Source organism: Delphinapterus leucas, chromosome 16 (genome assembly GCF_059928025.1).
Source record: "Delphinapterus leucas isolate spDelLeu-1000000601 "Yukka" chromosome 16, BTC_Dleu_Yukka2, whole genome shotgun sequence".
NCBI classification, from domain to species: domain Eukaryota; kingdom Metazoa; phylum Chordata; class Mammalia; order Artiodactyla; family Monodontidae; genus Delphinapterus; species Delphinapterus leucas.
The window spans coordinates 86,043,722-86,064,383 of NC_143144.1; the positions used below are offsets into that span (position 1 = coordinate 86,043,722).

General features: G+C 58.5%; 1 protein-coding gene across 1 annotated transcript in view; it reads left to right on the top strand.

Annotated features, from left to right (window-relative positions):
• Positions 1 to 20,662, top strand: part of JAKMIP3 (Janus kinase and microtubule interacting protein 3) — a 92,175-nt gene that overhangs the window by 45,864 nt on the left and 25,649 nt on the right. Inside the window, exons 3-4 of the mRNA XM_022568415.2 lie at positions 1,379 to 1,606; positions 15,387 to 15,884. Of these exons, the coding sequence (XP_022424123.1) occupies positions 1,472 to 1,606; positions 15,387 to 15,884 (633 nt within the window). The 5' untranslated portion in view covers positions 1,379 to 1,471. The remainder of the gene's footprint in view (positions 1 to 1,378; positions 1,607 to 15,386; positions 15,885 to 20,662) is intronic.

Genomic DNA, 20,662 nt, shown 5'->3' on the forward strand with positions numbered 1-20,662 from the left:
ACTGTGTTCTGGACCAGCCCGAGGCTGGGTGGGCGGGGCAGGGGTCTGGCTGGGGGCGGGGCACGGAGGGCCCCTCTGCTGCCGTCCAGTGGGGCGCCCCACCTCCGGCGTCTCCCTCAATATTACCTGGCCCTTGGTTACCTGTTAGATGGCTGGTGATGCTGCCTCTCTATCCAGGAACGGCCTGCAGAGCTTCATTTAAAAACAAGACCATTTTCAGAAAACATCGGGTAAATAGCAGTTGGCGAGGAGCTCAGCCAGTGAATCGCACAGGCGCTGGGAATTCACTGCGATGGCAGGACACGGGGAGGCGGGAGGGTAGGGCCGGGGGGCTGGGTCCTGGCACAGTTGCTCGTGAGACGGCGTGGAGAACAGGCTGGAGAGGGTCACGGCGGGGACGTAGGGAGGGTGGGGCTTGGTCCAGGGGAGTCGCTGTGAGACCGGGCCCGGGGACACTGCAGGGCAGCCATGGGGCCAGGTCCCTACTCACAGAAGGCTGAGGGCTGGCTGACGGCACGGCCTCCCACCCAGAGCTCCTGGCCAGTGGGTCCCAGTGGTCCCCCAGGACCTCCCAGACCAGGGCCTCCCAGACCAGGCCTTGAAGAGCCTCACCAGGTGGATGGGACCCGCTGTGCACCTCAGCATGGGTGTCTAAAGCACAGGATGGAGGCCTTGGGGGACACTGGGGGCACTCTTGTATCTCTCTGTGCAGGTGAGGAAACTGAGGCACGGGGTGTCGCAGGGAATGAGTGCAGAGCAGGACTCAGCCTGCCTCTGCTTTTTCATCCAGGCAAAGTTGGTGGATGCACCCATTTCCCACACTTGCGCTGGCACTAGGACACAGGAGGAGGGAGGGGCGGCCCCAGGCCTGGGGGCAGCAGATTCGGGCACGGGGCTGGGTGATGGATGAGCTGGCCTGGGGCGGGGTGCTGGCACCCAGGGTGGCCCAGGGCACGTGCTCACCCGCTGAGTTGGCTCGGGCACCTGGGCTGAGGGTGTGACCCCTTCCGAGGTGAAGTTTGTAGGCCCCGTGGAGGGGCCCAGGGGTCCCAGCCGCCACTCCCTTTGGTGTTTCTAACCCACTGTTCCCATCAGGCTGCTGCACACCCTTGTATGAAAGACGGGCCTTAACTTTGGGTCCCCGGTGTCTTATTCCAAAGGGGCAAAGAGCAAACATTCATTAAGCGCTGGCCACATGTGAGGCAGGGGACTTGCTCTGGCTTTGGGGGGGTCCCCGTCAGGGGTGCTGTGCAGAGCGCAGAAGGCCCCTGCGGCCCGGGGCTGTGACCTGGCGGGCAGTCAGGAGCCAGCGCGGCCCCGCCCACCCTGCCCGCGGCGCCGAGCTCAGGCCTGCTCACCAGGTGTGCTTTCCCTGCAGGTGACTGAGAAAATGTAGCGGAGCCCAGCTCGGCGTGCACAGCCCAGCCCGGACGAGCGGCCCGCCCCGAGCGCTCCTCGGGCCACCCTCACCATGTCCAAGAAGGGCGCGGGCGGCCGAAGCAAGGGGGACAAGGCAGAGGTCCTCGCGGCGCTGCAGGCCGCCAACGAGGAGCTGCGGGCCAAGCTCACCGAGATCCAGATCGAGCTGCAGCAGGAGAAGAGCAAGGTGGGCCCCGCGCCCCCCCGCGCCCCCCCGCGCCGCCCCCCGCCTCGCCACGCCTTTCTGGGCCCCCCGCCCCCCCCCCCCCCCGCTTCGCCACGCCTTCCTGGCCCCCCCCGCCTCGCCACGCCTTTCTGGGCCCCCAGGGCCTGCCCGGAGCGGGTGGAGCCAGGTCTCTGCAGATATGCCAGCCCAGGTGGTCCCCGGGTCCCAGCGGCTCTCAAGGCAGCTCGGGAGCACAGACAGCGCTGGGGAGGGGGCTCCAGATCCACAGGGGAGCGTGCGGACATGCCCTGACCCAGCGGGAGCAGCCCTGGTCCTCAGCGTGTGGGCCGAGGGGCCTTGTCCAACCACACCGTCCCTGGAACGGTGCCGCTTCCCCCTGAACTGGTCACAGTGGAATTTCACCCAAATATAACAACCCCAAAGCAAACAGCCAGGCCCTGGGCTCAAGGCTTCCAGGTGTTGGGAGGCAGCTCTCCTAACCGACCCACTTGGAAGCGTCAGTCCCAGACCCCAGCGGGCCCTACCTGGGCAGCCCTGTGATGACCCCCTGCCCCGACACCCAGCCCTCGCGGGTCCTTGCAGCCTGCAGGGAAGGCTGGGCTTGTGCTGCGGCTGAGGGGGTCCTGGTCAGAGGATGCCCTCCTCTCTCAGTGCCAGGCCAGGCCCGGGGGGCCGTCCCCTGACCCACGCTTCCCTCCCTCTCTGTCACCTCTGTCCTCTCCTCGCTCCCCACCCAGGAGCCACTAGGAAGTACATGGGCTCTTGGGAAGGAGATGGAAAGAAGAGAAAGTCTGCAGAGAGGGAGGCGTGGGGAGGGGAGAACACCAGGGCGGGCTTCTCTCCTGGAGGGTTTGAAAGGTCCCTGGCTGTGGTCTGGCCGGCGTAACGGCCCCTCAGCCTTGCCCTCCCGGGAGGCCCGGTCAGGGAGGGAGTCACGGGAGGCGGGGGCCAGCTGCTTCGCAACCTCCTGGTTAAATCACAAGAGGGATGGTATTTTGTGATGTGTGATGATTATAGGGAATTCAGACTTCATTGTTGGTAGATAAGTCGTTAGGACCCGGCCCCGCCCGTTCATTTACACATCAGCTTAGTAACAGCAGCACCATCTGAGCCACAAGCCTGAAAGACTACGTGCGTGGCCCGTTACAGAAAAAGCGTGCCGGCCGGTCCTGGTCACCTCCCTCCCTCCTAGGTCCCCTGCTCTGTGAAAGGGGACAGAGACAGCTCCGGGCGCAGGGCCTCCAGCATGGACACTAGAAGGCGGCTGTCACAGTGACCACGTGGCTGCTCCCGTGGCCAGGCCACCTCGCTGGGCCTGCAGGAGAGTCAGAGCCTGCTGAGTGCCCATGGTGAGGACCCAGGGAGTTGGAGAGCATCGGTGTCAGCACCTGCTCTGTGCCAGGTGGTCGCAGAGCCAGCAAGGACAGCCCAGGGGGCCCCGACACGCTGCCTGGCTGGAGCACGGGGCAAAGGCACGAACATCAGTGGCCTGGGATGGAGAGTTGTCGAGTTGTCCCCGGACGCAGAGAGCATCTGTTCTGCGCCCTAGAGGCACGTGGGCGCTCCAAGCATCTTGTCCTGACCAGACTGTAGGGGCTGCGAGGCCAAGCCTCGGACATCACTCTGGCCCTCCTCTTCCCCCGTTTGCGGATGAAAGAGAAGAGGGGCTGACTTGTTGGGAACCTAATGATAATGAAACCCTTTGTTTTATTGGGTAAAAATATAATAGCAATTGTCTTTTCAATGCAAAGAAACGCCGCGTGATAGAAATCACTAAGTAAGGGTACTTTTGCCGGAATCTCTTGATTCTGTCCACCATTTACAGCAGCATCGTACGTATTCCACGTGCAGCTTTTATCAAAACCCATCCATCCTGCGGCAGTCCAAGGGGGCGTGTGCCGGCCCCTGGCTGGCCAACAGCCCAAGTCTGGCCGGGTCGGAGCTCGCAGCTCTCCCTGGTGGCAGACAAGAGCCCTGGGCCTGGTGTCAGAGGCTCTGTTATTTATACAAGGTGTACTTACTGCCTTTTGAGAAGATGATATAACCTCTTGGTTCAACTCCAAAGGAAGAGAAGAAAAGGCCCAGCATCAGGGAGCCTCTGTTCTTTGGGTCCACACCCCAGGTCACCTCCCAGAGGGGTTCCAGTTACAGTTTCTTGAACGCACCTGTGTGTCTCTTTTTAAAGCATAAATGACACACGGTTCTGAGTCCCTTTTTCTTCTTCCCTTCACCGTGTGTCTGGGAGGCTGGAACTCTCGAGGGTTCCTTCATCCCACTCACATGGTCCAGCACATGCAGCAGCCCTGCGGTGAACACCCCTGTCTGCGTGTCCTGGACCACACGTGCAAGAGCGTGTGTGATTGCAGTGCGACAGTGACCACAGCAGGGCCCATGAGAGTGCAGGGGGCCCTTCAGGGAGGTGGACGCAGTTGGAAGCTCCAGGACTCAGATCCGCGTCGAATCCACCCTGGACTGGGTTTGCTGCCCGAGTGCGGGCTGCTCTGGCCGCACCAGCCTGTCAGCGTGCCTTCCTACAGGCACCCTCGTTGCCCCGGCTAGAAAAGGACTCATATCTTTTTTACCTCTGCTTGTGGTTCTTTCTAGTTAAGGCCCCTTAGGCTGTGGTTTCCAGACCTCACTGTGCATCAGAGTTTCCTGTGACTCTTGTTGAAAACACAAGACCCTAAAAGACAACCTCCTAAATGGGAGAAAATATTTGCAAATGTTATGAGCAATAAGGGGTTAATACCCAAAATATATAAACAGCTCGTACAACTCAACATCAAAAAAACACAACCTGATTTTTAAATGTGCAGAAGAACTGAATAGATGCTTTTCTAAAGAGGAAGTGCAGGTGGCCTACAAGCACATGAAAAGATGCTCAACATCTCTAATCCTAAGGGAAATCAAATCAAAGCCACAGTGAGACATCGCCTCGCACCTGTCAGAAAGGCCATCGTCAAAAAGGACACAAACAGCAAGTGTTGGTGAGGGTGTGGAGGAAAGGGACACTCGTGCACTGTTGGTACGAGAGCAAATTGTTGCAGCCACTGTGGAAAACAGTATTGATGTTCCTCAAAAAATTAGAAACAGAGCTGCGATATGACCCAGCAATCCCACTCCTGGGTATATATCTGAAAAAAAAACAACAAAAACACTAATTTGAAAAGACACATGCACCCCAATGTTCATAGCAGCATTATTTACAATTTCCAAGATATGGAGGAAACCTAAGTGTCCGTCAACAGACGAATGAATAAAGAAGATGTGGTACATATATGCACAATGGAATATTACTCAGCCATAAAAAAGAATGAAATTTTTCCATTTGCAGCAACATGGATAGACTTGGAAGGCATTATGCTAAGTGAAATAAGCCAGACAGAGAAAGAGAAATACCATTTGACATTACTTATATGTGAAGTCTAAAAAGTACAACAAACTAGTGAATATAACGAAAAAGAAGCAGACTTACAGATGTAGAGAACCAACTAGTGGTTACCAGTAGGGAGAGGGCAAAGGGGAGGGTCAGGATAGGGGTAGGGGATTAAGAAGTACAAACTAGGGCTTCCCTGGTGGCGCAGTGCTTGAGAGTCCGCCTGCCGATGCAGGGGACGTGGGTTCGTGCCCCGGTCCGGGAAGATCCCACATGCCGCGGAGCGGCTGGGCCCATGAGCCATGGCCGCTGAGCCTGCGCATCCGGAGCCTGTGCTCCGCAACGGGAGAGGCCACAACAGTGAGAGGCCCGCGTACCGCAAAAAAAAAAAAAAAAAAAAAAAAAAAGAAGTAGAAACTATTATGTATAACAAATAAACGGCAAGGATATATTGTACAGCACAGGGAATATAGTCAATATTTTATAACTATAAATGGAATATAACCTTTAAAAATTGCAAATCACTGTGCTGTACACCTGTAACTTAGATAATATTGTACAGCAACCATACTTCAGTTGAAAAAGGAGAAGAGGGTTTCCCTGGTGGCGCAGTGGTTGAGAGTCTGCCTGCCGATGCAGGGGACACGGGTTCGTGCCCCGGTCCGGGAAGATCCCACGTGCCGCGGAGCAACTGGGCCCGTGAGCCGTGGCCACTGAGCCTGCGCATCTGGAGCCTGTGCTCCGCGATGGGAGAGGCCACAGCAGTGAGAGGCCCGCGTACCGCAAAAAAAAAAAAAAAGAGAAGAGAGGGAAAACCCCACAGGCCTATGGCCTCACCTTCTGCAGAACTGAGCTCTCCGAGCCCCGGCTGCTCTGAAGCCTCCACTTTGGGCTTCGCTGCCGAGAGCTACCTCCCCAGAGGGTAGCTGCCAGTCCCACTGGTCCTGCTGCCACCCCTGTCTTCTCCCCGGCCCTTCTGCCCCCCTCCCCCGCCTCCTGGCTGAGCTGGAGCGTGGGCTGGAGGCAACAGTGCCCCAGGGGCCGAGGCGGGACGTGCCATCCCAGGGAGCACTGGCTTTCCTGCAGAAAGACACACCCACGTGGTGTAGTAGGTAACGACCCCTCATTTCTCTGCTCAGCCTCCGGGCCTGTGGCCGGCCCAGAGCAGGTGCAGGGGGCAGTGGAAAGGAGCAGCAGGGGTACAGACAGACCAGGAACGCAGGCCCGGCCGCGAGACCTGAGGACGTTCTCTGAGCCCACGCATCATTATCTGCCACCGCCCGGCCTCCCGGCTCCCACTGGTGCGTCCCAGCCAGACCTGCACGTTCCCAGCCAAGCATCATCTAAAACATTCTAGATTTTTGTTTAATTGTATTTATTTATTTATTTTTGGCCGTGTTGGCTCTTCGCTGCTGCACGCGGGCTTCTCATTGCAGTGGCTTCTCTTGTTGCGGCGCGCAGGCTTCGGTAGTTGTGACTCACAGGCTTCAGTAGTTGTGGCACGTGGGCTCAGTAGTTGTGGCTCACGGGCTCTAGTGTGCAGGCTCAGTAGTTGTGGCTCACGGGCTCAGTAGTTGTGGTACACGGGCTTAGTTGTTGCACAGCATGTGGGATCTTCCTGGACCAGGGCTTGAACCCATGTGTCCCCTGCATTGGCAGGCGGATTCTTAACCACTGTGTCACCAGGGGAGTCCCAACATTCTAGATTTTAAGAAGTGTGTGTGTGTGTGTGTGTGTGTGTGTGTGTGTTTTCGCGCGCGCGTGTGTGTACAGGTACCTGCCGCCCGGCATTAGCACGTGCTGTCATTTTGGATTTGAAGGTGGATGAGCCAGAAGCTGGCAGACCCGCTGCCCGCCCTTATTTCCCCCGCACGGTCCTGGGTCCGAGCCCGGCCTCGCCCCACACCCACCAGGAGGCCTGGGCCTCCCTGAGACCGAGAGCCATGGCGCTGGTCCCACGGGGCAGCTGTCATGGGGATGTGGGCTCAGACAGGGGCTCAGCTCACGGGAGGTGCTCAGTGACCCTGACGCGGCACCCAGGGTGGGGGTCCTCGGTTTCCATCACTCCATTCCCCGATGGGCGGTGAGCTGGGAGCAGCGCCTGGTTTCCTTCCCAGCGCAGGGCGCACACGGCGTGGGAACTGCCTGCGGTGTTTCCTCTTCGGTTCTTGCCTGCGTTTCCTTCCTCTCCCTGCCGTCAGTCCAGTAAATAGAAGATGCGTCTGTGTTACCCTTGGAGTCTCTCCCGGGAGGGCGTCTCCTGCTGTGGCCGCCAGCAGGGCTGCACCAGGACCACAGGCAGCTCCCGGGGAATCTCCTCAGCTCTGTCTGCGCAGTCTAGAGACGGACGCTTTACCCCAAACACGCGGTGGGTTGGTGGTGCCTACGCCCTGGCCAAGGGGGGAATAAGAAGCGAATTCGATCTTTACGGCAAATGCTAACAGCGTCCACCCTCGCCACCCTTCTGAAGTCTTCGCACGTGTTAACGTCATTGTTACAACTGCAGGACAAATGTGTGCGGCCAGCTCTGTGGACTTGGAGCCTTCCGTCCAGTTTCCAACACATTCCAGATGCTCCTGCAGCACCCAAGGAGGAGGGCCTGGTTCTGGACCTCATGATGGAAGTGGGTGGATGGCCGGAGGGACCCTTTCCCGGCCCCCAAGGGGCTGGACAGAACAGGGGTGGAGGCTCTCGTGCCCCAGGGGTGGGGAAGGCGGCCTCAGGACCGGGCGCCAGCTGCCTCCTCTTCCTTATTAGGGACTCAACACCTCGTCTTGCAGGTTGCGGTTTCCAGGGTCAAGAAGGTCCCTGTGGAGCACAGAGAGATGCCAACGTACGCGGCAGCCGCAGGCTAAGCGTTGCGGATTTCAGGCCCACGGTTAGTTCATCACCGAGGGGGATATGCAGGAATGGAGACTCAACAGCAAAGAATGAAATTATTTAAATGAAAACAGGCCTCTCCTGCTGCCAGGGTGCTGGAGATAAGTGGGACCACCTCGGATGGAGACCCTTCTGAAAAGAGGGAGGAGCTTAGTAGGGAGAAGCTCCAAGGGAGAGGCCTCTTGGAAGCTCCGTCTAAGTTAACTCCACGTTGTATTAAAGGGGGGGAAGTACTGGGATCCTTGAAGCGGAAAGAAGAAAGAATCAAAGCGACATGATGCCCCTGTGTCTCTGTCACAGGCTCAAGGAGGCTCCGGCTCTAGGCTGGGCACAGAGCAGCCCCTGCTGCCTGCACCCCTCGGTCCCTCCTACAAGCCGTGCCCCCAGCTTGGCCTGGAACCGTGTGTGAGGAACAGAGCAGACACACCCAAGCGTTACACCTGCTGTTACGAAACACACTAGTCCTAACTGGGAGGAGGGGACCCCATGGGGAGAACCCTGTGCTGAAGTCCAGCCACCCCCCAGCTCCAGGCCATGGACGGCCACGCAGGAAGGACGTACTGAGCACCCTGCCCCCAGGACCACATCCAGGTGGAGGGAGACATGCAAGAAACAGGAACTGGGCAGCTGGGCGGGGTTACAGCCTCCAAGCCGACATGTGAAGGTGGGAACGAAGGGGGCTCCCGTAATGCAACCGGCGGCCAGGAAGAGCGTCAGGAGAGGTGGCCTAGGGGTCAGGCCACGGAGGGCCATGCAGGTGGGAAGGGCCTAAAAATGTACTGTCTGGACCAGGACATTGGAGAGAGACTGAGACCCACAGGGGACCATGAACTTGGTTGACAGCTGCCTTCAGACTAGGTATGTCCTGGTCACCAGGTCAGCATATTTGTTACCGTAAGTCATGCGAAAAAAGCATGAAGGTCATTGTCTTTCCAAAGCTAGTGAGGTGGGTGATGTAGATGCCAGCATGTTGCCTGTTTCACAAAGAGGAGGGGGTACAGCGGGGAAGCCGAGAGGGGGAGACAGAGAGCAGCGGGAGGATTCCACGCCAGCAGCAGGAGGCCATGTGCACGTGGGGCTGGGGCCGCCCTGTCCCTGGAGACGAGTGGGTGTGATAACACGGGAGTGATCTCCAAATCCGCAAATCCCAGTTATGCCCCAAACTCCTGTGGGAGACCCCTTCCCCCCACACCCACACGGGAATGCTACATCCTCGCAACAGCTCCAGGGGGCAGGCCGCAGACTTCGACTTCTCGCCTCTGTGGACAGAGCCACTTGGGACCCTGTAGACAAAAACACTGTAGAAAAGAACACACCGAAAAAAATAATGAGCCAGAGGAAGAATGCCTCCCCCTCCCCTGATAACCTGGGAGACCAAGAAGCAGGACCAAGTGTTCAGGAACCTGGCCCGACATGCAGAAGACCACAGGCAACTCAGAGCGCCAGGAAGCATGAGGCTCTTGGGGAGTCAGGGGTCGCGTCCATTTATTCAGAGGGAAGCTCTGTTACACGTGAATCAGGAGTGGGACTGTGCCCTTGTCCCATCTTTACACGCACCTGGGCCAGGGCACCTGGCCAGGGAGGGGGAGGGGCAACACCAAGAAGACCATCCGACGTGGGCAGGGCTGCGGGTTCTGCTCTAGTGTCTGTTCCTGAAATGGACCCCGATTGTAGAGCAGTCGTTGGAGATTGGCAGGAGATAATGTTTCTAGAAGTAAGACCACAGAGGAAAACATCCTTTTTTTTTTTTGGATTTTTATTTATTTATTCTTTTTATATAGCAGGTTCTTATTAGTCATCCATTTTATACTTATTAGTGTATACACGTCAATCCCAATCTCCCAATTCATCCCACCACCACACCCCCTGCCCCCCGCCACTTTCCCCCCTTGGCGTCCATACGTTTGTTCTCTACATCTGTGTCTCTATTTCTGCCCTGCAAGCCGGTTCATCTGTACCATTTTTCTAGGTTCCACATATATGCGTTAGTATACGGTATTTGTATTTCTCTTTTTGACTTACTTCACTCTGTATGACAGTCTCTAGATCCATCCACATCTCTACAAATGACCCAATTTCATTCCTTTTTATGGCTGAGTAATATTCCATTGTGTATATGTGCCATATCTTCCTTATTCATTCATCTGTCGATGGGCATTTAGGTTGCTTCCATGTCCTGGCTATTGTAAATAGAGCTGCAATGAACCTTGGGGTGCATGTGTCTCTTTAAATTATGGTTTTCTCTGGGTATATGCCCAGTAGTGGGATTGCTGGGTCGTATGGTAATTCTATTTTTAGTTTTTTAAGGAAGGAAAACATCCTTGCTGGTAGAAAAGTGATGTGTCTAATCGCTTGTGAGCAATGAATTAGGATCCCTCCCAGGGCACTGTTTTATCCATTGAGCTTAAACTTCTGTAGGCCCCTGAGCTGTCTCCAGGGCCCCGCACGTTTGTTAACTGGCCTTTGAGAGCTCCAAATGTTTGCGGCGTTACAAGTGGTGGCCGTTTCCACCCAGAGCGGGTGTTGCACGGACCGCACCAGAGCCCTGGGACCACGAGGCACGAAGCTCTAGGCCACAGTGCCCGGCGCACCCTGCTGCCCGGCACTGAGCGCGGAGTGCAGGGCCCGCCTGTGGCCGGTCCGACGCTGCCATTAAAGAGATGCACCTTCTCTCTGCAACTTAAATCAGCAACAGCACAATCTCAGCTCTTAACCGTAATTTGATTCTGATGCCTTCTCTTCTCACGAATAATATCTGACAGACTTGACAAACAGCATCTCCATTCTGCTCAGCAATCTGTCGGTGGAGGACTGTGTCCCCAGGCTCTGTCTTTCCGGCATAACGACTGCCCGTCACTCTCAGGGACGTCCCGGTCAGGACTGTGCATGTGGCCACCCTGTCCTGTGACGCCTGCTCTGTGCCAGGTCTGTGCTGGTCACGAGCTGGGCGTGGTCCATCCTCGTGGGGCTGTGGTCTGGCCTGAGTATTGAAGCCGGTCTTGACCAAGGACAGTAGCACGGCGGTGGCCACCGCTGCTGAAACGGCCGACCTGCGAGCTGCCTGGGCCATTTCTTTCTAAGAGCAGGTCTGAGCCATTTGGCTAGTCGGCTGGATGGGGTCCCGCCGTGCCGGCGCCCCACCTGCTGGGAAAAGGCTGCCTCGGCCCCATGTGGGACTCGCTAGTGTCCCCCCGTCTCCAGCCCCAAGGTTCTTGTTCTTGTCCAGTTTCCAGGTCTGCCCTGATGCTGTCTGGAGCCCCCTCCTCTGCCCCTGAAGAGTCCCAGGCCCGTGGTGGCCTGCTGGGCCCTGGTCCAGCCCCCATCACTCCCACTTCACACGGGGCCGCAGCACCAGGGCCTCCACCACGGGCTGACCCTGAGCATCCATCAGAAGCACATCCGGACGTCCAGCCAGTCCGTACGGTCGGCTGCCGTCTGTTTTCACCTGGCAGAGGGGCTCGCTGGGCCTCACGGGACGGGACCCGCTTCCGGGCAGACGTGAGTGGGAGGAGGGCATCCTCAACCCTTTTATTGGATGCCGAGGAACAACTGGTTTTAACTGTCCTTCTCACATATTTCACAGCCCCAGAGAGCACACCGCAGCTAGAGTTCCACAGCCCATGTGTGCGTGTGAATGTACACGCATGTACATGTGTGAGGACAGGTGTACATATGTGCATGGTGTGTGTGTGTGTGTGTGTGTGTGTGTGTGTGTGTGTTGGGGCCTCTCTGGGGTGATCGGCGGGCCTAATGGGCCTGGCCCCAAGTTCCTGGGGTTCCCGCAGCCCCCCCAGCTCTCCCCAGACTTCGTGTTAGACCCCAGGGGTGGAGCCACGACAACTCTCCTCCTTGCCTTCACCTCAGACTCACCTGGACAGGAAATGTAAAAGGAGTCCCAAGGCCCAGGCCACCCCTTGCCCCATGACAATATGTCATCATTTTGGGGTGTGAGATGCAGGCGCCCGTGTTTTTTAAAGCTTCCCTGGTGCTGTCATGCAGTCAGCGTGAGACCCACTTGCCTGAAGGGTCTTTGCCCAGAAAAAGTCTTCTCTGCATCGGAGACTGTGGGTTAATTTCTAGGAGAGGCTCAATGAGAACTTTGGAGTTTGGAGGAGAAGCTGTTTATTCCCATGCAGGTTTGTGGAGCAGACAGGGTTCCACATGGAGGAGGAATCCTGACGACAAACCCACCCTCCCTCCATCGTCCCCCTCCCTCTTCCCTCCGACTCCCCGCCCCCTCCCCTTACCAAAGTGAACTTCACTCTGAGAGGGAAAAGAGGCCAGCCTGTGAACGAGGCAGCAAGGGGGAAACGTGCTGAAAGATAATGATAAAAACTGGTGCTTATTTGCAGGAGTTTATGGTCTGCAAGCAGGTTCCTGTGCTTTTCTTACTCCCAGCCTCTGAGGAGGGTACAGTGAGGCCGAGGTTATTACAGAGCTGCTGGGAGCTCCTAAAAAGTTCTGTGTCATGGAGAGCTGTTTGAGCTCAGGGATCCGGGTCATGTTGGTCAATCTTCAATTTTCAGTGCTATTTGGGGCCATGAGCCCTTTCCCCCCTCCACCCGCTGGAGCTGCACACCTGTGCACACCTGTGCACACCCTGCGTGCCCGCCATCAGCCGGTCTCCGTGGCCAGGGGAGCTTGTTGGTTCGGCCCAGACACTAAGGGAAGGAATTCACCGCTCCTTAGTGGACGGAGCCTCAGAGAGGAGAGGAACAGTGAGCGCGTGGCAGAGACAAGTACCAGTGCACTCACGGGCGCCTCCTGGCGGGGCTTCCAGGAAGCCACTGGACTGGTCCTTGTGGTCAGTGCCTTTGCTCAGAACTGCAAGTGAGCGAGCCCAGCTGAGCACCAATTCCAGCCCCAGAGCGTCTCCCGGGACCCTCACTCGTGTTGCTTGTTCTCCTCTCCTTCAGCTGCCAGATCTTCCTCTCCAGCTTCCGGTAACCACGGTGGCCGTCGTGGAGGCAGGGGTTCCAAAGGGAGCCCAGCCATGCTGTTGGCTCTGTCAGAGCCAATTGCTCCAGCAGCATTGGGGCTGCTGCGGGGATGGGCAGGGAGTCAGGGAGGCTGGGAGGCCCGGAGGCCGGGAGGCCGGGAGGCCAGCCCCGTGTCGGCTCATTTTTAGCCAGGCCTCTCGTGCAAGTCTGATGTGGGCTGTGGCAGACACCTGTTCCACAGCAGAGTCACGGGCACTGGACCGAAGGGTAACCACAGGCGGGCGTAGTCTCCGTTTTCACTGCACACAGCTTAGCTCAGAGGGTTAAACCCCATCTAACCCTGAACTGTTCGGCTGATGTCTCTCTCTCTGCTCCAAACAAAACAAAACACAAAACACGCCTCTATGATACATGCTACGTCATTTTTCTTTTCTCTGCTGATTCCCATCCAAGAGGGTGTCCTGAAGGTGGGTGTTACGTCATCCATCAAGGGGAGAGGAGCTGGGCCCTGGATCTCAGATGCGGGTGGCGCTTCTGACTCCACCACGTCCAGCTTCAGGACCCACTCTGCCGACCCTCCGCACCCCACCCGCTGTAGGGACGGCAGCACCTCCCGCCCTGAGCAGGTTCTGAAATGGCACCAGTGGGCTCCCCTAGAGAGTCACCACGCCCACACGACTGAGAAATTCCCCCCATCCAAATCTTGCTTTTCTGGGTGTCTTGAACTCAATTTAAACTGGACAAAAGGGAGATTCACTTAAATGGAAGATGAATATCTGTCTGCTCGAGGCTTTCAGCAATAGCCCAGTTCTCCAGGCAGAAACCCAAAGAGCTGGGCCGGTGCTCACGGTGCCCCGTGTGCCGCTGGGGACTTGTCAGGGGCCCCGGTTATTAGAGTTTCTGCAAGCATTGCAGGGTCTGAGCCATCCTGAGGGCAGGCTCGGGACCAAACCCCACTGGACAATAGGACTGCCCGTTGGGGTGCACCAGCTGAGGGAGTCAGCGTCCCAGGTCTGCTCTAAAGGGGGAAATAACAGAGGACAAGGTGGCCACGGCCCTGGCAGGGAAGGCAGACGGCTCAGCCACAGAGAGAGAGAAATAAGGCGCTTGCGGGAGTGACGACTGCTGTGGAGACAGTGACACAAAGTAACGGGGTCGCTGCAGGGGGCCCGGGAGCTCCTGACCCCAGGAGGCTGCCGCCCGAGACCGCGGGAGACCACTCGGGGCTGAAGCTGGGCCGGGCCGGGCAGAGCAAGCCAGGAGGGTGGCAGCAGGCGCACGTCCAGGGTCGTGGGGTCAGAGCCTACACGCCTCTGCGGGGAGAGAACAGAAAGCGCAGGGCATGAGTCCCCACGGAGCGGGGCCGTGGCCCGTGCCTCGTTCTCCCGCAAGGATGTGCCCCGTGGGTGGCACGGGGTCTTGCAGGTGGTGCCCTCTTTGCTGGGGCTGGTGCTGCTTTTATTCCAAATGCACCGGGAGACAGACAGAGAAGAGGCTCACACGGGGACCAGAGTGGCGAGCTTCGTGCTTCCTGAGCTCTCTCCGTGGAGAGTGGGTGGTGGGGAAGGGCGGTAGGAGGCAGCGGAGGCCTGGGAGCCGTGGGGGGGCCAGGGAGGTGACAGACAAACGGTGCACCCTGCAGGTGGTGGTGGCAGGACTCGCTGACGGGACTGGGGTGACGTGAGCCGAGGATGACAGACCCGCTCGAGGTGCCTGGACTGAGAGCACAGACCTCTGCGGCTGGTGGGGGGAAGGGAAGCGTCCCTCTGGACACACTGAGTGTGAGGGGTCTGTAGGGGGCTGCGTTTCTCAGGGTTCTGGCAGGAAGCGGAGGGCACCCTTGGCGTGTCTGGGGAAGGGTGGCAGGGCTGTGCACTCAGGTGTGCCTCCAGCCGGACTCCTCCTGTCTGTCTGCCCCTCGCCCCCCACGTAGACCCGGGGCAAATCCGGATCCCAGCCATTCTTTCATTTCCTAAATAGAGTTTGAGCGGCGGCTTCATGCCACATGGTGTGTGGTGGGGTCATTCAGCCAAGGTCAGAGCTTTCGGATGGAAATAAACCATTCAGTAAAAAAAAACAGTGAGTGTCCCCCAAAATCTAGACATCAGACATCATGTAGACAGACAGTACAGCTGTCTAGATCGGTTTCTCCGTTTGCCGAGAGTGTCACAGAAGGTAAGCGAGACATCCCTTTATTTGGGCTGAAGGGGGAGGGGCCGAAGCCATCTGGAGGGCAGGAGCCCGCACCCGCCCTGCTCCCCACGGGCTGTGCCCATTCCTTGGCAGATTCATTTGAGGTGAGGGTTTCACCCTCCCGTGCACTGCAGGTTTCCGGGGGCCCGTGTGTCTGCAGTTTTACTTTCCGGGCCAGTGGGGCTTCCAGGCTTGACGCCTCTGGGTGCACATTCACGCTGTCCACCGACAAGGGTTGATTCTGTTGTCCAGGCATGTTTTAATGAGCCATCCTCGAATAGACGGTTGCTCCCAAGTTTGCAAGAAAAACCGCCTTCCCAAAACTTGCACTTGGGTTTCAGCAAACGTGGAGTTTGGCTCACGGACAGTGGGCATTGCACTGGTCTTGCAGGTCAGCCGTGTGGAAAGGGAGAAGAGCCAGGAGCTCAGGCAGCTGCGGGAGCACGAGCAACACAAGAGCGCCGTCCTGCTCACCGAGCTCAAGACGAAGCTGCACGAGGAAAAGATGAAGGAGCTGCAGGCCCTGCGGGAGACGCTGCTGCGGCAGCACGAGGCTGAGCTGCTGCGGGTCGCCAAGGTCAAGGACAGCGAGAACCAGCGGCTTCGGGCGCTGCTGCACGCCCTGCGTGACAGCGCCCCCGACAAGGTGCGCGCCATGCTGCTGTCCGAGGCCAAGGAGGAGGCGCGCAAGGGCTTCGAGGTGGAGAAGGTGAGGATGCAGCAGGAGATCTCCGAGCTCAAGGGGGCCAAGAAGCAGGTGGAGGAGGCGCTGACGATGGTCGCCCAGGCCGACAAGGTCAAGGCCGCGGAGATCAGGAGTGTGTACCACCTGCACCAGGAGGAGATCTCCCGCATCAAGAAGGAGTGCGAGCGGGAGATCCGCCGGCTGGTATGTGCGGGGCGTGGGGCGCAGGGCGCGGGGTGCGGGCAGCAGGGGCAAGGGGCAGGCATGGCTTCGGCCTCGCTCTCGGGCAGGGTTCCCTGCACAGCGCACCTCACACCCCTACTGTTGGTTTGCAGACTGCAGAGAGGCCAGGCTGCTAAAAACAGCCGGGTGCGTTTCAGAACTCACCACAGTCAGCGCCCCCCAGGGCCGGGGAGGCCGCAGTCCTCTCCCCTCCACCCACCCAGCTTTCCTCCCAGTTCCAGCGTGGCCAGAACAAGGGACCTGCAGAGGAAGCCCCGTTTCCTGGAAGGGGTTTCTGAGGCCCCCTCGCACAGCCCCGGGTTAAGCTCAAGCCAGGCAGCGGCTAATGTTTGACGGCACGAGTCCGCACACTCCATAACGGCAGGTTCTGCGGTCTGTGAGCTCACTGGACCCGGAGAGGCGAGACCAGAGGCCCACGGCTGATGGTCAGGGGCCCCAGGCCCTCCTGACATTCCCAAGCTGTGCACTGTCTGGGAAAGCGTCGCGCTTTGTGGGTCAGGAACTTCATCGGGCGCATCCTCCTGGCTCCAGAGACCAGGTGCCCAATATATGCGTGTGTATATATATGTGTGTATATATGTCTCTGTGTGTATATTTCACACATATATATCTTTCATGTGTGTATCATTGAAGACATACATGCCTGATAGCAAGAAGACCAATACTTCCCTTTTGAGACCACCCCGCCAAGAGTCCCACAGCTCCGCGTCTGTCTCACTTAGCCCAGCGGGGAGGAAATGGGCGGTGGGGTCACATTCCACCCACTGCATCTCCCGCCCCTTCCACCAGGTGTCGCTGTTGGAAGCCGGTCCACAAGGTGCTGGCCGCCGGCATCAGGACCCAGCGCCCCCCATCCACCTCAGCTACTATTCCCAGAGCCCAGCCATATTATAGAATATACAAAATAATTGTTTCCAGTTTTTATGGCATATAATTGACATACATCACTGTATAGGTTTAAAAAGTGTGCAAGATGGTGGTCTGACTTACATATATGTGAAATGATTACCCCCATGAGCTTAGTTAGCTCCATCAGTTCATGGAGACACGATAAAAAGAAAAACCAAAAGAAAAGTTAAAAAATGTTTTCCTTGTGATAAGAACTCTTGGGATCTACTGTATTAACAGCTTTCATATATTTCAGTACATATCAATGTTCTGTTTTTGTGCAATTTAAAGCAAATAATGAAAAGCACACATGAAGTCTCAGCCACGTGCCCAACACACAGGAGGTGCTCCCAGAGCGAGGGCCACAGTGAGCACCAGTTCCCGCCACCCGCGAGCCCAGCATCATGGCCCAAGCCTCTCTGCCAGGACCCTTTCTCCGTGGCGGTGCTGCCCCCGTGGTGCCCCCTTGCTTAACTGAGGCCCAGCACGTCCTCGGCCTTCTCGTTTAGGCTCTAGCTGGTGAGAGCATCCTGGCCCCTAGGCCCGGCTGCGGGTTCAGGGGTGACACCCAGCCCAGCTGTGCGGACACGTCTGAGGTGACCATGACTGAGGTCAAGTGTGACGCCCCAGCCCGGGGGGATGGGCGGCCTTGGCTGGGAATGGGGGCTCCGGGGCCTTTTCAGAGAAGGCGGGGTTGGAAAGAGAGGGAGCGGTAGCAGGGCTAGAGCAGAACTGGAGGGTAGAAGATGTGGTCCAGAAGAGGCCCCACCGCAGGGGCCTGGGGGCAGGTCTGAGGAAGGGGCCTGGTTTGGAGGGGAGGTGGGCTGGGGGCTGTCCAGAGGCAGGGCCTGGCCCCGAGCCACAGTGCAGGGCCAGCAGTGGTCAGGGCGCTGCGGGCCAGAGGAGGGACGTGGTCCCAGGTCCCAGGACAGCCACGGTGCAGCGAGGTTCACTGACGCGGCCCCAGGGATGACCGTGCTGACGGCCGTCGGGGTCCCAGGGCTCCCGCACAGAGAGGCCCCGTCTGCCATTCCCTTGGAAGATGTTTGGCGATCCCAGTTTCTTAGAAACGTCAGGCAAAGAGTTGCTGTTCCCCCAGCCGTGGCACTGGCCCATCCCGGGGCGTGGTGATGACTTCCCTGGGTCTGGGAGGAAGGCGCGTGGTTCCAGAAGGTCAGAGGTCTACCAGTGCTCAGGGAAGCGCTGGCCTGGGGGAGACGCGCGGCCCCCCTTCCCCACGCGCCACCCAGCGCTGGACGCTGAACCAGGGCATGTGGACGCCGAACCAGGGCATGTGTGACCGCAGGGGCGGCTGTGCAGCAGCCAGTGCCAGACAGGGTTGCAGCCGAGTGAAGGCCAGCCCGGGGCCTTCTGCAGCCCAGGCACAAGGCCGCAGCGCAGGGGCCGTGGGCAGCCCGACCGGGAAGCCAAGGAGCGTGCAGGGAGGTCCGCGCCTCTGCGTCCTCGTGTGGCCGGCGCCCCGAGCGAAGGGCACCCTGCCGACAGTGCTGCTTGTAGCGAACCTGGGGCCTGAATTCCCTGCACCCTGGGGGACAGGAGCCCCGCCTGTAGATGGGTCTCGCTGGCAGCCCGGCCCAGGGAGGAAGGGAGGGGACCTCAACAAGGAGCAGCCACTTTGCAAAGAACACGACAACTCCCAAGTGGCCCAAAGCAGGAGGCTCCCCTGCAGCATCGTGGTCAGTCCGGCTGGTGTTCGGGGCCTGGCCCCTGCCCACTTGCCCCAGCTCTTCCAGCCCTTGTCCTGTGGCTCCAGCCAGTTTGGGGTCTTCTGGGTGTGGCTCACAGGGTCTGAAGGGGAGGCTGTAGCCATGTCAGAGAGGCCAGCAGGCGGCGGGCTGGCCCTGGTGAGGTGTGAGGCTGAGGGCCCCCGCAGGGCCAGGCGCGGGCACGAGAAGGATGGCTGGGCCAGCCAGCGGGGAAGGGCCGGGGAGCTGTGGAGAGTTAGGTCCCTGCTTTGACCCCGGGACCCTGGGTGCTGGCCGGGGCTGTGGCACCCCGTGAGGGCACAGAGCTCTCAAGGAGAAGCTTCCTGGAGGGTGGGGATGCGGCGGCCGGCAGGCACGCCCAGACAGAGCCAGGGAGGCCCGGAGCCGGGTGGGCTGCAGGGCTGCAGGAAGGGCTCGGGGCTCAGAGGTTTTTCTCACCGCGGAGCTCGCCTTGGAACGCCCGGGGGTTTCAGGAGGTGACTGCAGGATTGGGGCCTCCCTGCTGAGGCCCAGGCCTGTTGTTTTTAGGGCTCCCTGGATCTTATAGAAGGGAAGTCTGGAGCCCCAGGAGGCTCTGGAGCTACCTCGTTAGCCGTGCCCAGCTGCACAGCGACCCTGGAGAGACTCGGTCCTGGGGCGGGGGGGCTCCTGACCAAATTTTTACCCTGTCAGAGTGGAAGGGAAGGAGGTGGTTCGCTCTGACTTCCTCTGTGAGCTCAGGTGCGTCCCCGTCGTCCCAGCCGCGCCTGGCTGGTGGCACACTCTAAGGACTGGGCTGCAGCAGGCGGGGAGGGGGTGTGACTCTGGGCCCCAGGAACAGCTTCGGGCACGTTCATGCTGTGTCGTTGTGGAATCGGGGGATGTCTGCCGATCATTCGCTAAAATACGAGCTCAGATGGTTATTAAAAATTCTATAAAACCGAAGAAGTACAGGCAGCTCCAATTTCACCTTTCTCATAAAAGCCTACGGTGTGTGGCGCTACCTGGACAGCTCGTTAGAGTGGTTAAAGCCGTGCAGAGACTGCTGGGGGGGCGTGGATTCTTCACGGCGCTGCTTGCACGTCAGGAGAGCAGCCCAGCTTCCCCGCGGCCGCCCGCCGAGGCTTCCCTGGCCATCCCGTTACCCGGGTTTGAATGTGCTCCCTGAGCTGGAAGCAGCCCCCTGAGTGAGGTGGGGGCCCCATGCATCCGACAGAGCGTGTCTCCCCTCGGCTGGGCGTGCCCGTGGTGCACACGCACCTCCTTCACGGACGGGCCTCTGTGTCTAAAGCAGCGGGACCGGGAGATGCAGGAATGTGCCCTTGGCTGAGACCCTTGGCATGTCGGGCGCAATGAGACGCTGAGTGCGAGGCCCCTGGGATCTTAGAGGAGTTTCCATCTTCAGAAATCAAATACCCCCCTCGGTGGGGTGGAAGCAGCTGCACGCATTTCCTTGGTGAGCAGATCTCGGAGCTCTACCTCAGGGTGGACCGGCTAACTTGGCCACGTTACGTGACACGTACAGTGACTTCCCTGGGAGGTTGGCTTCCTGGTCCAAACCATCTGGTTAAACAGCTGATTTAGGTGGGAGAGTGGAGACTTGTTCTCACCTTTCCTGATGACGGAAAAGTGATGTTTCCAAAGTGTCTGTGTGACTGTAAATGTGAGACTAGAGGACATAGCTGCTTCTTAATATGACTTTATTTTCACCGGCCTCTTTGTTTCCACTAACTGAATGGGTTGCCTCTTTCCACTTTGCTGTGTGCTCCAGGCAATGGGAGTTTAGCAATTAAGGATTTCTTTTCTTCTGTTCAGTGCGTTGCTGGCCTGTGAATTCTGTGATCTGGGCTAATTAGACATCTCTACTCTTTGTTCCAAGCTGACCTCAGCAGACGGCTGATTTATTAACTTACTCAAACCTTAAACAGCAAAAAAAGCAGCAGGATATCCTACCCTGCTCTGCTGTTTGAAATATGTTTTAAACCAAGGCTTCTTGTCAATCTGGTGCCATTTGTAATGACACCCCCAGCACCCGAGCCCGTCTGTCTAAAGAATGGGCCGCACGGGGCCCGTTACGCCTGGCCCTCCCCCAGGGCAGTGGCCTGCGCTTTGGTCAGGGCCGCCCCTGTGGCAGCTGGGAGGGGC